General features: G+C 44.8%; 1 protein-coding gene across 7 annotated transcripts in view; it reads left to right on the top strand.

The window, feature by feature from the left end:
- Positions 1–13,290, top strand: part of ST8SIA5 (ST8 alpha-N-acetyl-neuraminide alpha-2,8-sialyltransferase 5) — an 88,176-nt gene extending 74,886 nt beyond the window's left edge. For 6 of the 7 annotated variants that reach the window (XM_063319380.1, XM_063319378.1, XM_063319382.1 and 3 more), the window contains 2 exons: positions 3,730–3,822; positions 4,795–11,035. In XM_063319380.1, the coding sequence (XP_063175450.1) occupies positions 3,730–3,822; positions 4,795–5,263 (562 nt within the window). In that variant the 3' untranslated portion in view covers positions 5,264–11,035. The other variant, XR_010069001.1, reaches the window with a different exon arrangement.
- Positions 13,291–16,306: the final 3,016 nt, after the last annotated feature.

Here is a 16,306-nt window from a genome sequence, read left to right as displayed (position 1 = left end):
ACTCGGGCTGTGGATTTATCCTTCCGTGGACATTATCCCATAAGCAGTGTTCTATGCACGCGGTCATGATTTTCTGTGGCAGTTCTGAACCAGAGGTACAACCTCCTTTGCGTGACAAGCACCTTGTCCAGATGGACTTGGGGCTGTTGGTGGATGAGAAGCTCAACACGAGCCAGCAACGTGTGCTGGCAGCCCAGAAACCCCCCGCAGCCTGGGCTGCATCCCCAGCAGCGTGGGCAGCAGGGCGAGGGGGGGATTCTGCCCCTCTGCTCCGCTCGGGGGAGACCCCCCTGCAGTGCTGCCTCCAGCTCTGGGGCACCAACAGCAGAAGGAGATGCTGGGAGGGCTGGAGCCCCTCTGCTGGGAGGACAGGCTGAGAGAGCTGGGGGGGTTTAGCCTGGAGAAGAGAAGGCTCCAGGGAGACCTTTGAGCCCCTTCCAGTCCCTCAAGGGGCTCCAGGAAAGCTGGGGAGGGACTCTGGAACAGGGAGTGGAGCCATAGGATGAGGGGGAACAGGTTTAAACTGGAAGAGGGGAGATTTAGATGAGATATTGGGAAGAAACTCTTTGCTGTGAGGGTGGTGAGCCCCTGGCGCAGGTTGCCCAGAGAAGCTGTGGCTGCCCCATCCCTGGAGGGGTTCAAGGTCAGGTTGGCCAGGGCTTGGAGCAACCTGGTGTGGTGGGAGGTGTCCCTGCCCAGGGCAGAGGGGTGGAACGAGGTGGTCTTTAAGGTTCCTTCCAACTCTAACCATTCTATGAGTCTATGATTCTATGTCAATATCTCCACACTGTGCAGCTCATGTGATTCAGAGGTGTGTTTCTGAAGTGGTGCAGAGCTCAAGTGCTGGGAGTTACAGCAATGAGTACTGTAGGCTCCAGGGTCTGCAGAGACACCTGAATGAGTGTGAACGTTGAGTGTCTTCATATTATGCTCCCCACCACATGTGGAGTTACCCAGGTTTTGCATAGACTGGGATGTCCCACGACTGGCGTCTCTGGATAATGGAGTTTAGCAGCACTTTTTTCATCCTTAATATATATGGGAAAGATTTTTTTTTATTATTCGTATGCATGACTAATCCCTGTCTAAATCCTGTTAAGCTCTTTGCCTGGGTCGTGGCATATGACAGCTACTCACAGATTCACGACCTGTTCTGTAGAAAAGATAAATCTTTTTACTTCTGTTGGCCTGTTTTCTGATCTTGAGTACGTTGCTGTCTGTTTAGAATAACTGCATTCTTAATTCATTGTTTTCAGACCCTTGTGGCCTCCTCTTGTGCCCGCTTTATAGAAAACTATTGTCTTAGCTCATATAAGGCTTCATATAATTTGCTTTTGAAAAGCCTACTATACCCCATATACATTAAATAATTATTGTGGATTCCCTACTATTGTGTGGGATCACAGCTGTCAGTATGGTTGAAAGGAGCGATGCGTGTTACATGTGGAGACGAGAAGCTGTTGAGTGGAAGCGGAAATATGGGCAGCAAATCTCATCATTTACGTATAAGAACTTTCTGTGGAGGTCCCTTTTTACCATCACAACCTTGAACGGCGCCAAAACTGATTAAAAAGAGCGGATCAGATCACTACAGAACCTAGAAAATCGGTTGCTTTTGGCAGCAGTAATTAATTAAATAGAGGCTTAAGTAGAACTGAAAAATGAATAAATAAAACAGTACTTGTGCAAAAGAAACCCACGGTTCACCATCTCCAAAACACGTGGGACCAGCGTTACGCACAAAGATGTGCTAGTGTTTAAGAGTTTAAGGTCTGCTGACATCAATTTTAAAATACATTAATCATCGCTTTTAAAGTAAAGCTTGTGTTTAAGGTCGGGTCCGAACACATCCGCTTTCCAGTCTAACACCAGTTCACCAAACTGTCAGGAATCACCATCCTGGTCGCCAACGAAGTAATTCTTTAAAATATTTCAAAAACTGCCCGTGGACCACTGCTAACATTCAGTGATACCTTCAGGACACCTGGGAAAATCGTTAATTGTCAGGACACTGGTGGCCAGCAGGATGCAACCAAGAGTTTTCTATGAAATAAATACTGATAACAATGAATTCTATTACAATATAATATATAAAATACACACGCATGAATTGCATTTACTAGTTGTTAGGGTGTATCTCCATCTACTGGCCAAAGTGGAGATCTGTGATGAGATGCATTTAGAGATGGGACTACTCTCTTTGCAGGGTTGAATTTTTGGAGTCCTACGACAAAACTACAGTTTATGCAGATTGTATCGTCTTCGTAAGGAATTATCACTTTCAACAAATTCCTTCTTTTTTGATCCTGGTGGGAGTTTGCTGTTTGAAAATATCGAAGCCGAATATTCGAAAGAAACCTTTTTCAAATATAATCTAGTGAGCGCAGTGCCCAGTGCTAGGTGGAACTGAAGATTCTAGAGGACTTCAGAAGGACGTTGCGTGACCTAGCAGAGGAATATGCTGGAAATAACATTGCCTATGAGAAAGATGAGGTGGCTAAAATAAATTCTCTGACCTGATAAAGAGAGGCTCTCTGGGAGGTAGATGTGAACCTCCTGAGCCTGAGAAGGACTTGGAAGGATTTTTGTGCATTCTTCTGCTCCCCTGCTCGCTCTCTCCCTGTGGCTGAGAAATTATGATGGCAGCTGAACTCTAGTATTGTGAAAACCCTGAGCATCACTTACCCTAAATACCTTCACAGTTTTTTCCTATTCAGCCCCGATCTTCAAAAATATGAAGTTTGGGAATTAGGCACGGCACTATTTTTGAGATGTGGGGATCTTAACAGTGATGGCTTTTATTGTGGCTTGTAGATCACTTCAAAAAGTTTTCAAAACGTCAGCAAATACCTAAGGCTAGCTTAAAGTGAGAGTAAAACTAGTTGCATGGCCGCTTATGTCCCCTCTCTCTGATGATGGATGCCGAAGCTTTTTTTTAGCTGGGTTTGCTATGGAAGTGGAGCTTGTGCGATAGCTTGTGTGTGCGTGTGTGTGTGTGTTTCAGTAACTTCAGCATCTCTTGAGGGATGCTCTGAATTTTTGGAGATGATGGATCTAGGTCAAGGCCAAGGTGAGCGGAGGCTGAGCAAAGTCAAGGTTTGCAAATCTTTGTAAGTTTGCTCCTAATAGCTTTGACATCCTCTGCTGAATCCGTAGAGTCAGAATTGCTGTTCTTACACTGCGCTGGGAGACGTTTATAAAGGGAAAAGGAAGGGAAGCAGATAGTTTCAGATTATTTAGGACTGGACTAATATGTCTCTTATGAAGTATTTCCCCTCAATTCTCTTGGGTATAAAACAAAGCATGTTAAAGGCGACGTTATAGATGTAGTTTATCTATTAATTATTGAATACAGCTCGGGTGTTGCTGAGGAAGGCTTTGATTTTATAGACCGATTGTGCTTGGGGCTTCATGCCATTTCTTGTCCTAAATTGCCAAAGTAAATCGCTGTACTGCTCTTAAGGAAGCAACATGAGTGAACACTGGCTACGTCTGCAAAAAGGGGTCAGCTCTGACAGACTCAGGGAAGAATCGAGGTTTTCGTTCAGCCCCGAAGTACTTGTTACTTTAATGCATAGTTTGGGCATCAGTGTGTTTCCTACAATCTTAAATTCTCGATCTGATTCTAGATTTGTTGCTTGGAAGAAGTGCTTAAACCAGTTCTACTTTCTAGTCCTGCAAAGACGCAAGGAATCGTTTAACTTTCTTACTAATTTCTTTCCTTTATAGGTGCAATTTGCCTCCTATATCTGAGAAATACTTCACGGACGTTGGGGTAAAGACGGATGTCGTGACAGTCAATCCCAGTATAATTACTGAGAGGTCTTTTCTGGTTTTTGTATTTTCATCTCCTATTGCTTTTCCAAGTCTACTTTTCACTACATTTTAACTGTTACAGGGAATTTTTCCCCCAATATTACTTTAAACTGACGCTGTGAATCATACGTTTCATTCTGAGTTGAAGTTATTCAGTGTATGAAATGTGTGACAACTGATAGAAAAGTGGTAGACACTTAGACTTGCACGTTGATAATAAAAAGTGGGAAGCCGATGAGCTAAATCATTAAGAGCAGAGCCATCCTTCCCCTGGAAGTCCTGTAGCATGCTGGCAAGCCCCAGGCAGGTGTATTGGACGCATTCGGGTGGAAGCGACTGGTTGCCACCCTAAGTGCTTAAATAAAGTAGCACACATTGTCCTGTGTTTTTAAAAAAATGCCAGTTAAACCTTCTAGCCAGGAGTGACTGAGTGATTTTAATTTTCAATACCTCAATACCGCCTTCCTGACAGGTTTGGGACCATGGGGCTAATTCCTGATTTCCTTTCTTGCTGGGGGAATGTTTCTTTTCTTGAATAACATTAAATCATTTGCTTGCCTTGTGGATTTCTTTTAAATATTAGTAATTTTAGAAGTGTTATTGCTCTACTTTGGTATTTACCACTTTTGATACCGTTCTGCACTGCATAACGCACTATAGAGCTAACCAAACCTTAGTAAAATTGCACACTTCTCATAATAAAATGAGAAGTGAGACATGATCAGAAATGTCTACAGAGTTTGTGCACGGTTTAATGAATGTATTGCCGAAAGAGGAGAGAAAATGTATTTTTTTATCCCCTGCATTTTTGCCCTACATTTCATACTGATACTTTAGCTACAAATCTAAATATATTCCCCTTTCAATTATGTCTCTATCAGAAATGTTTCAGTAAAAGCCCATTGGAGGTTTCTTGTCTGCTGGCTCCCGACTGAGTCCATGCTGGTCTGACCATCACTCACGTCCTTTTCCCTTTAGATTTCATAAGCTGGAAAAATGGAGGAAACCTTTCTACGACGTGCTCCAGGTCTACGAGAACGCTTCCGTGCTGCTGCCAGCTTTCTACAACACTCGCAACACGGACGTCTCGATCCGGGTCAAATACGTCCTGGATGATTTTGAATCTCAGCAAGCTGTTTATTACTTTCATCCCCAGTATCTCATCAACGTCTCACGCTACTGGCTCGGCCAAGGGGTGCGGGCCAAGCGGATTAGCACTGGACTGATCCTGGTGACTGCTGCCCTGGAGCTCTGTGAAGAGGTCCACCTTTTTGGCTTTTGGGCCTTCCCCATGAACCCCTCAGGGATTTTTATAACTCACCACTACTATGACAATGTGAAACCTCGCCCCGGTTTTCATGCTATGCCCTCGGAAATCTTCAACTTCCTCCACATGCACAGCAAGGGGATCCTGCGGGTTCATACAGGGACCTGTGGCTGCTGTTGACAGGGACACTTCTTCCTCCCTGATGCAAAAGTGTAACAGGAACTCGATGCCTGTGTATGATGTAGGAGGTTTTATTACACCCTGAGATTATGCAATAATTGTTTGATATAAATTTCCTCAAGGCATTGCATCCCATGAGATCTAGGATACCAGCATCTTTCCTGCAAGCAGAGTTGGGTCCGTAACAGTGTGGGAGACGCAAAACTCCTCCGTCCCAGGGTACACGCTGCCCTGGAAAGCAAGTCAGAGAAGAAGCACATTTCCAATAGGTTTAGGGATAAACAGAGCACATTAATATAGTTATCATTTCACTATGAAGAAAAGCACTAAACTTTTGAGGAGAATCAGTGGTGGAGAATTTTAGCGTAGACTGTGTGACTTTACATAGGTTTCTCAGTCGAGCACCTTGGGGTGTTGCCAGATTTTATCGAAAGCACTGTCTTCTGGCATTTGGGCTTTTGACGATACTCTTTAGCACTATAGTTTTAAGGAGAAGTATATAACTTGAGGTCTTTGTTCCATAACGTCACAAAGTATTGGTGCAAAATAGCAGGTAGATGCGATAGGAATAAACAAGGTCACTTTATGAAATTGTTCAGCCAGGGTAGAAGAGAATGTTAACCCCCCCCATTCACAGCGTCAAGTAACTGTGTTGATCATGGTGTGCAATTGTTTTAGAGTTTCTTTCTTTTTCCTTCTAGTGTCCTATATTTCTGGTCTCCTCTGCCCATCATGTTTTCTTTCTCATTGTCTGTAATGCTTTCCTTCTAGCTAATGGGTCCACTTCCTCCTACAGTGACCATCTCAGCTTCAGATTGGAGTCCTTTATTGAAGAAGCATTCTCCTTTTACACTTTTGCAAGCTTTTCTTGGGCTGAACAGCGAGGAGATTACGTAGTTATATTTTCTGAGTTGGTTGTTCGGTTCAAATATCACAGCGTATGATAGAAAAAGGCATTTCCTCTTTGTTTTTTATTAAAGACTTTGTAGGAGTATCTGAATGTTGATTCACAGTTGTGCAGGTCGAGTTAAATACTGTCAGGTGTCTGTGCTAAGTACTGGCAGGAACTGAAGTTAAAATACAGTGAAGATACTTTGTGTCTTGGATTATGATGCTTATTTTAAAATTAGGCATCTCAAGATGTCAGATGTCTTAACGTGGCATTTTTGTATGTTGAGAATGTTATTAGGATAGTAAAAGGGCTGGTGTATTCTTTAAAAAGTTATCAATGTCACTCTGTCAGTTATGCCAAACTCGATTTTTCACCTGATACAGTTAAACTGGCCGAATCCTGACGCAGAAGACATGCCACGTATTACCGGCGTTTATTTTGGCTGCTGACTACCGTGTAGTAGGCTGCTGGCAGATGCCCTTTCATACTGACATGACTGCGGACACAGGAGGGTGAGGTTTGCTGTTTCAGCTCCGCTGGCGTAGTTAAATGAACAGAGTTTCCTTGTCTAAGTTCTTAGTCTGAAGCACTTGGGCTGTTGTCCAGTGCCTTGTCTTGTCTTACTTAGATTACAAGATCCTTGGTCAAGGATTTGGAGTTTGAAGTGCTAGTTCGATATGAGGGAAACTTTTTCTTTTTTTAGGAGAGGGTTTAAATCCAAACCTGGACTTGGATTTTGTTTTTGCAATGCATGAATGCACAAAGCTTCTTTTAAAAGCCTCTGTGCTATGCTGAGAGCTGTGAAAGTCGCTCACGCTGCGGATAAAATGATCAAAAAGGAAGTGAAGCACAATGGTCACCATTTCGAAAGTCCCTACTGACCAGCAGTGACCTGGACGGTATGTGAGAGCGCATTTCCTTAACTTTACGCTGGATTCCAGAGGTCTGATTGCTTTAAAAGCAACCCGTATCCTTGATAAAGATATCAGAACTCACTTGGGAAATACCAGCCAGGGGTAGGTGAAGGACCCGTGCTTAAGCTTTATATATTTGTGTTGTGCTTTTGGTCTTAGAGGTATGCCGTGTAGCACTGAGCACCACCTCGTATCGGCTAGCCGTGAAATAGGCAGCACACTAAGAATGAACGTGTCGCTGAGATAGTTTCCTTGATTTAATATGCAAAAGAGATCTCTGTCTTTGCTGTGTGTTGTAAATGTATGTGCAAAGGGCTTTGATAATGAAGTGCTGTAATGAAAGTGCTATTTAGAGAGCAATGTGACCCTGTGGGTTGGCCGTCTTGCTGTGCGTTAAGCTTTATGATAACGGGAATGACACTGAAGCTGGTACCTAGGGCCCTTACTCCTTATTCTGCCTGAGTACGGGACTAGTAGTGACTTCAGTATTGCTTTGCTGCTGCTGCTTTGCGAAGGTTACCTTCTTTAGTAAGGGGTTTTTCTTTGCTGTGGTGATTGAAGTGAACAAAAGCAAGCGAAAGGAGTCTGCGATGTTGCGAAAGATACTTCCAAAAAGCTGGGAAGGCACTTGAGAAGCATCCACGTGTTGGAAAGAAATGGTGCGATTCCCCGTTTTTAGTTGCAAAAATCCTTTCGGACTTTAGGATAAGGATAAGCAAAACCGTAATTACAGTTAAACTGTAATTACAGAGTCACAGACATTTCCTTTCCTTCGTTTGCTTCATAGAAATGAGCAATGTAAATTCACCCAGGCTGTACTGTAATAAGTACAGTTTTACTGGGTGTCGATTTTGATGGGTTAGAAATCTATAGCCACTATATTTTTTTAAGGATTTTAAAATGTGTGTGCAGGATACTCGCACGTATGCACCAAAGGCCCAATCTTGCCACATTTATCTGAAAAGAGCTCCCATTCAAGTGGATGGGTATTTTATTTGTGTAGGGACTGCAGAAACACGCCCGGACGTGCCTGTGAAGGTGTACATAGGTGTATAGTTAGATATAAGGAGTGATTTCCAAGCCAGAAAAATACTTAAATATATATAAAATATTCCTTGAGATGAAATGCATGTTGCAGCGCGTTTACTTTCTGATTCGTTTTTTCAGGTGTTGCTCAGAAAATGCTTGAAAAACTATGGCGTTTGTCAGAAACGCCATATGCAGAAGCTTTCAGATATTTTTTGGCCTCCTTACCTTGCACTGGGCGCTGGAAAATCAGATTCCTGCTGCTGTACCGCGGCGTCTGTGGGGCTGAGTGGAAACGGCGTGGTGGCAGGTTGCAGGAGCAGGGTCTGAGGATGGATCCTACCTGCTGCTCTGTTCTCCATGGGCAGCAAATCAATACTGCCCAGGAGATTTTAGCTCCGTGGAGGTCAATGGCGCTGTGGGGTGGGTGAGCCAGCAGTGACCAGCCTGAGCTTCTGCCCGTCCTGCTTAAACGGGCAGTTTAAAAGAAGGGCTGTTGCAGAAAGAAGGACCCTCCTTGTTTTCTGCCATCATTCTTTTGTGTAGTGAGCATAAGAAAATGCTCTTTTGACGTCAAGAATTTGTCTGAGTTTGAGGCAGTGTTTTTTCCCTTTTCCCATGCTGTCAGAGCTCCAAATCATAGAATCACAGGATGGTTTGGGTTGGAAGGGACCTTAAAGACCATCTAGTTCCAACCCCCCTGCCCTGGGCAGGGACACCTCCCACCAGACCAGGTTGCTCCAAGCCCCGTCCAACCTGGCCTTGAACCCCTCCAGGGATGGGGCAGCCACAGCTTCTCTGGGCAACCTGGGCCAGGGGCTCACCACCCTCCCAGCCAAGAATTTCTTCCTAATATCTCATCTAAATCTCCCCTCTTTCAGTTTAAAACCATTACCCCTTGTCCAATGTCCAATCTTAACCTTCTTTGAACAGCGTGATACCTGAGTGATAAGCAGTGACTGTCAGGAAGCCGGGTGTGTTGGCAGCACCCTGCCATGGCAAGTAAAGGGCATGCGTAGCGTGTCATGCTTTCCCACAGAAAAGGCTACAGGCCCCAGAGAAATCCCTTGATACAAAAAATCTGATCTGTCGGAGAAGAAGCGCCATCAGCTGTCTGGTGGCACATCCTGAGCTCAGGCCGTAATCCCAGCTCTGTTGCTGAGGGTATGAAATCTGAGACAGGGAGAGAGAAAATGATAATATTATGGTTTAAGCCCCAACTTCTCATATTATTTAGGAGAGTCTCTTAAGAAGTTCCTGAGATCTGCATAGTCTGGCAATGCAAATTCACTCGGAAAAACATAGCTAGGACTGCTTTCTTGTCAGGTCAACAGAGGAGGCTTATGAATCTGCCAGTGCTTTCATCAAAAGGAAGGAAGTATTTAGGCGAAATAGTTTAGCTGCTTGCTTTTGATTTATGAAATCCAACTTTGCTGTTGGACAGAATGGATTAAATGGTGATGGGGCCATTATAATATTTTAGCATATTGTCTGTGATTGCAACAGAGTTGTTAAAGCCGGCTCATGAATTGCAAAGGGAGAGCCATGCCGCGGCAGCTCCTCCTGCTGTGATTTCAGGGAGGAGAGACATCATGGTGAGTAAGTCTGGCATCGCCTGGAAAAGAGATGTGAAGGGAATACTGGAAATTGCAAGAACAACTTTTGTCCAGAGCCTTCGGCGCTCTGCAGTAACATGACAGCGAAGACAGATGAAGCTTCTCCGCTTCCAATGGCCAGGAGTAGCTCCTCTAGTCCCTGACAAAAGCTGCCCCCATGCAGATAAATTAAAGGTGATGTTCGTTTCAGATGTTAGATGTAGTAGACGGAAGGGAATCAACTCTAAGAATAGTCCACTCTGGGGTGGTTTGGTGAATCAGTAGAAATGTTCCTCAGACCTTGAAGGCAAAAACACCGGTGGTGATGCAGCTACGTGGCAGGAAGGAGCAAACTCTGGTTTGCCTGTGAGGGAAACCAGGGCGGATAAAACACCGAGGTGTGGAGCGAGAGGGAACATGTCCTTTTTAGTCTCCTGAGGTCTGGTGGCTTGTCAGCAAAGCTCTGATTGCAGAGAGCACAAGGCTGGGTAGTGAAAATAGTCCTTTCCCCCGTCTCGCTCGCATCCACACATATATGAAGAAGGAAACAGAGAAATTCGGCAATCCCTAAAGGCCAAATTCCCATGGAACTTCTGGAGTGAGCTGAGGTTTTAGGAATAAAGGAGACGGTATTTATGCTTAGGGCCTTTTCCAAAAATCTGTGGGAAGGGCAGTGTACTTCAGAGAAAGCCTCCAGAAACGGGCCCCGATCATGGGCAGGAAGAGCAGCCTCTTGATTCTCACGCGCTTGATTTCAGATAGATACATTTTTTAAAATATTGTAGATAAGGTGCAGTAGCAATCCTGTGTTTTTAATGGCGTGTGTAAAGAACAAACTTCTCTGGAAGCAGAAACGTTGTGACTGTCATTCTCCCTTCCAGATTTCGGCACTTTTCATCTTTTCAAAATCATCTATGCAAAGCATTTCACCGTGGCAGTGTAAATCACCGTATCGAATCACAAATGAGCCCTCTGTACCTATCTGTATGCGGGTGAATCACATGCCTCGAGAGAAGAGGTGTTTTTCCTGCTTGCTTTAAAATACCAGCGTGGAATTCATCAGGGATGCGAATGTGTTCAAGGCAGGATTTGGCCCGTTCCCTTTGAAGCCAGCACAATATTCGTGTTTGGCTTCGATAGAAAAAAAAACATGGGGAACGGTGCTTGTAAGTCAAGCCAATAACCCGCATCTCCCCAAATCCCCTCCCAGACTATTATCATTTTATGTCTTATTATCATCCTGTCTAATATGGGTGAGGCTGCTGGGCATCCCTGTGTTGTCTGCATGGTATTCAAAATCAACAAGCAATTGTACTTCAGTGCTTTTTTTTTTTTTTTCAACAAACTTAAGGGAAATCCAAATGTACGCTAGGCGTTAGAGTTGAGAGAGCTTGAGTCCCAGGCTGTCGGCACCTCCAGCGCTCCCCGAAGCCCTGAGCATCTGAGGAACATCAGAAATGTGGGACTGGGCCGTGGTGGGAAACTTAAAGAAAGACAAATCTGCCTCAGCGCTTCGAGGATTGAAAGCTGTAAATATGTTACCGACGTGTCTGACTTTCCCTTTAGAAGCCATAAATGTTCTCGGTGTGTGATCTTTGGGTAAGTTGATGTACGTTTTAAACTGTACTAATCACTGTAAAATGTGTTAGCATGTAAAATGGTGACAAGCTAAAGCCAGTAAAATCAGACACTCTGTTGGCGAGTTCTCGAAATGTCTGTTCTACCTGAAACTGTCTGACGGACCAAGACACCGAAGTATCTCCAGTGCTCCATACGACTTATGAAGACTGTGATTATCACCCGTTTTAGCGGAGGGAAGCAAGCAGAATTGAATTAATCCCTATTTGTTAACCTTGTGTTGGCCAAGTGATACACTTATGTCCCCTTAGAGATGAGGAAAGCTGCCTGGACCTGCTCCACCTGGGACAGGACATGGTGAATTTTGCTTCACTTCTGGGTCCTCCTTATTATCAACCATGAGGTCCCTGATCAAACCTCTGTGTTCAGCCCATGTAAATTGTATGGAGCAGCTGCTGCCTGTCGAATACGTCCCCCGTGTTCGCTTGGTGGAAAGAAAAAAAAAAAAACCACAAAAAAAACCTTAGTTTGGAAATACTGGAGCAAAACCGTGTGTCTTCACGCCAAGGGAGCTTGGGTTATTACAAAAATAAAGCCTGTTTCATGTTTGTTGTTTCTGTAAGGCGGTGACAGTCGGGGTGGAGAAATCCAAGCGGAGTCGTGGCAGTTTCATGCTGATGTTAATCCCTCGTGTCCATTGACTCGCCTTTCTTTTGTCAACCTTCCACCCTGTAATTTTTGCTTATTGTTTCTGTAGCTGTATTATGGTTGTAATAGAAAGCCTATCAATTGATGTAAGCCATAACTAAACCAGTAATCAGGGTATTTTTTGGGTCTGTGTCACTGTGTTTGAAAGATGATTTAGTTCTATTGAATAAACCACTTTAACAGTTTTATGGGAAAGGCAATCTTTGGGCTGCTTTTTTTGTGCCTTCAAACTCATTTGGTATTTTCTGCTGTTCTGCGTCTCTAAGCAAAGAGAGTTGGAAGCTCAGCGGATAGCAATTGGTTCGTATAACTAGAGAATACCACGGTAGAATTACATGATGATATAATATCAGGTGTGTGCACAGGTATGTACAAGTATATGTAGGGTTATATGATGATATAAATTGAGAACTTGGTATTTTGATCACTGGACATACGAGGTTGCATGCTGGTTTGTAGCCTACGATATATATGGGCACAGTAGGGTAATTTATTGCTAGAAGTAGAAATCTGTATGCAGACAAGCTTTGAAAAGCTCTGCAGTCCCTGGGGTTTTGCCTACTCACGCCGTCCTAACAGCTCTGTCCTTTACTGTCCTCACCCTTTACTTAAACCCATCTTCCTTGGGTCTGGTCTGTCTTAACGTAGCCGCCGTCTTACAAGCTTACACTTCCATCGACATTCTCAGCATCAGGAGAATTAAAACATAAATGGAAAAAATATTTGTATTTGGGAATACAGAATAGCAGATGAAACAACCATGCGTTTTTTGAAACTGGGTCTTTTCCCGCGGCATTCCATTGTTCCTAGATTATAAACCGAAAGAGGAGTAGGTAATGGAAATAATACGGTCTTGATCTTAGCACTGGTGTAAGGAAAATGTAAATGACTTTGAAGAGGCAGAGCTGCGGTGAGTGCTGGAGGAATCACTTCTCATTCTTGCTGACATTAAAACCGATGGATGTACTTCCTTCCCCCAGCTGCTTGTGATTATTGTTGGTGATTATTCAATCAAGAAGAGCAAACATGTGGAGAGGGAAAAATGAATAGACAAATTGACACTGGATGATATAATTGCTGTCTATCACGTTGCAAATTGCTCAGCTAAGCAAGCAATCAAAGAATGGTTCATTTCCTAAAGACTGCAGCATCCGTCATTTTCCTTCGTGGCGTTTGCAGCCTTTCCTCTGAGAAAGTCTCAATAAAAGGGAATTACGGAGATGTTTCACCACAGGCTGTCTCTGACAGTGCTCAGAAGTGGATACTTAGGGAAAGAGCAGAAGAAATAGGGAAGGTAATAATAATAAATACCATTCTAGTATGGTAAGTAATAGTAATAAATGGCCCTTCTGCTGGTGTTCCCTCAAACTGGTATTGCTGGTTTCTAACTTTGGCCTCAGCAATGCTGCGTGCTACTGAGTGTCAGATTTTAGCTCCGCGCTCGTGTGACGAAGCGATTCCTTCTGCTTTTGTGAGCTGCTCTGTTCTCCCAAGGGCACCCAGCAAGATGCCTTTGGCTTGTGGGACCTACTAAGTGGAGTCAAGGCAGATAATCGCCTGCCTTCTTCCACCACAGGCATCAAGTCTCGGAATAAAACTTTATAAATCTCTACTTATCTTTTTTTTTTCTTTCTTTTTTTTCCCCCCAACCAGATCTAGGTCTGTGATGAGCACTGCTAACCAAAATCTACTCTTGGGCTGCGAAGTGCTAGCAGTCAGGTCATTTTTATCACTTAGGTTGTTTTCTTGCTCTAAGGTTGCGGTCACCTCTAAGCTCTACCAGTGTGTATAGCTAGAGAAATAAACCATTTAAATCCATAAAAGATCTATTGTCCACCACACAGAGGGAAAATATTCTATTAAGTGTGTATAACTGCTGCCATGGGCACCTTTTCAGGTGGAGAAGACACCCTGGTTACAAAGATGGGGGCCTACAGGAGAGATGGGGAGGGACTCTGGATCAGGGAGGGGAGCCATAGGACAAGGGGGAACAGGTTTAAACTGAAAGAGGGGAGATTTAGATGAGATCTGAGGAAGAAATTCTTTGCTGGGAGGGTGGTGAGATACTGGCCCAGGTTGCCCAGAGAAGCTGTGGCTGCCCCATCCCTGGAGGGGTTCAAGGCCAGGTTGGCCAGGGCTTGGAGCAACCTGGTCTGGTGGGAGGTGTCCCTGCCCAGGGCAGGGGGGTTGGAACTAGATGGTCTTTAAGGTCCCTTCCAACCCGAACCATTCTGTGATTCTGTGATTCTTTGACGTCAATGCCAAAGCTTCCTAGTTGTAGAATCTCAGACCCCACTAAATTTTTGCTACACCTGAAAACTGTTGAATTAGTAAGTTCAGGTCTCAACCAAGAGTTGGGAGGATGAGTGTTGTGTTGAAGGGGGGATGTAGAAAATAGATGGCTATGTAGACCTCGGAGACAATGATACAAACCTCAGATCCTACCACTGAAGCAACACAAATGCTACCGGAGGGTGTCTCACTAGGTGTCTGCTACTGTGATAGCCCTAAGTAGACATCTCTGTGTAGAAAGGCAGAGATGCAAAACTGAATTCTGAAATATTTAACAAAATAATCCTTTTCTTGCTCTCCTTTTGAATGAATGACATATGTATCCTCCAACACGCTCAGATTATTCTTATCCCCTAAACCCACAGTTGTACCCCGTACACAGGCACTGTCTTTTCCTGTCTTGGATGTGTCAGATATCCTTTCACAAACCATCAACGGGCAATTATTTCAGCTCGTCATCACCAGCTGTGCTTTGCTTTTCATTCCAACTTGTGGAGGTGAAATCAGAGGTCCAGAACACCTCGCCTGCTCTTCTCTGCCCAAAGCTGCAGAAAACCACTGTGGCACCAGTGTCCTCCCTCCTTGCTGACAGCATCCCTTCTCTGCTTGCATCCTCCCGCACCTTGGGGACAATGGGGACATCTTTGCCTGCTCCATCCCTTGCCCGTGATTCCTCTTCCTCTGGCAGCACCTGGCAGGGACTTATCAGAAGGATAAGAGGGTTTGGCACTGGAAAGTACTGTGTCCAGTTCTGGGCTCCCCAGTCCAAGAGGGAGAGGGAGCTACTGGAGAGAGTCCAGTGGAGGGCTACCAAGATGATCCAGGGACTGGAGCACCTCTCTGCTGAGGAAAGGCTGAGAGCCCTGGGGCTGGTCAGCCTGGAGAAGAGCAGACAGAGGGGATCTCATCAATGGTGATCAGTATCTAAAGGGTGGGTGTCAAGAAGATGGGGTCAGGCTCTTCTCAGTGGTGTCCAGGGACAGGACAAGGGGCAATGGGCACAAACTGGAACACGGGACATTCCATCTGAACATGAGGGAAAAACTTCTTTCCTTTGAGGCTGCCAGAGCCCTGGAAGAGGCTGCCCAGAGAGGCGGTGGAGTCTTCTTCTCCAGAGATATTCCAAACCCGCCTTGGATGTGTTCCTGTGCAACCTGCTCTGGGTGACCCTGCTCTGGCAGGGGGTTGGACTAGATGATCTCCAGAGGTCCCTTCCAACCCTGACCATTCTGTGATTCTCTGAAAAGGTTTCCTGAATTCTCTGTCACCAGTGCGTCAGAAATCAGGCTGTAGGGATGTCCTTGCTGTTGGACTAGCTGGTCCTGCAGGAGAAGGACAAGGGGCCCTTGGACCCCCATCCATCCCGGTTCCTGGGATTCAGTGCTGCCTTTTGAGACCGCCAGACATGTCAATGTATGAAGGATCTCCCAGACATAAGGTTGCTGCCAGGCCAGGTATGAATGATAAAATTCATCAACAACAACAACAAAAAGCTTTCTCTGGGCTTCTTTGCATCTTTGGAAAGAAAAAAAGGGCTCAAATCCACTGTTTTCCTTTCACAGGGCATCTTTTTTATTTATTTTTGCAAGGAAGGGAGAACACAGAATAAATCCTGTCAGGTGTACGAGCGGCCAGGGCTGTCACACTGTCAGTTTTAGCAGCCTTCCTGCCTTGCTGGACTTAGACTCACGTCTTTTTGGAAAATGAAGTTCATCCTTTTCCCAGACGAGGCCAATGAAATGCCGTCGAGGCCTTGGAGATGATGCCTGGAGCTTCGCAGGAGCGTTTCCGTCTCACTGCCTGTTTGCTTAGCAGCACTCGATAAAACCTCAGGCTGCCGTCAGGTCAGGCAGGCAAATGCCTTTCAGGCAGGGGAAGTCAATCGTGGCAACATCCGTGTTTCTAAGCACGTTATTTCCCTTGAGAAGTGCTGAGGCACTGAGGGAGACTGATAATTCTGCCAATAATTTGCCATCTTTGCTGCTCGAGGCGAATGCCGTCGGGCGATAAAATAAAATACTTGAGTCCCTAATGCCGT

This window comes from Chroicocephalus ridibundus, chromosome Z (genome assembly GCF_963924245.1).
Source record: "Chroicocephalus ridibundus chromosome Z, bChrRid1.1, whole genome shotgun sequence".
Taxonomy (NCBI): Eukaryota; Metazoa; Chordata; class Aves; order Charadriiformes; family Laridae; genus Chroicocephalus; species Chroicocephalus ridibundus.
This window is presented reverse-complemented; position numbering and strand designations above follow the sequence as displayed.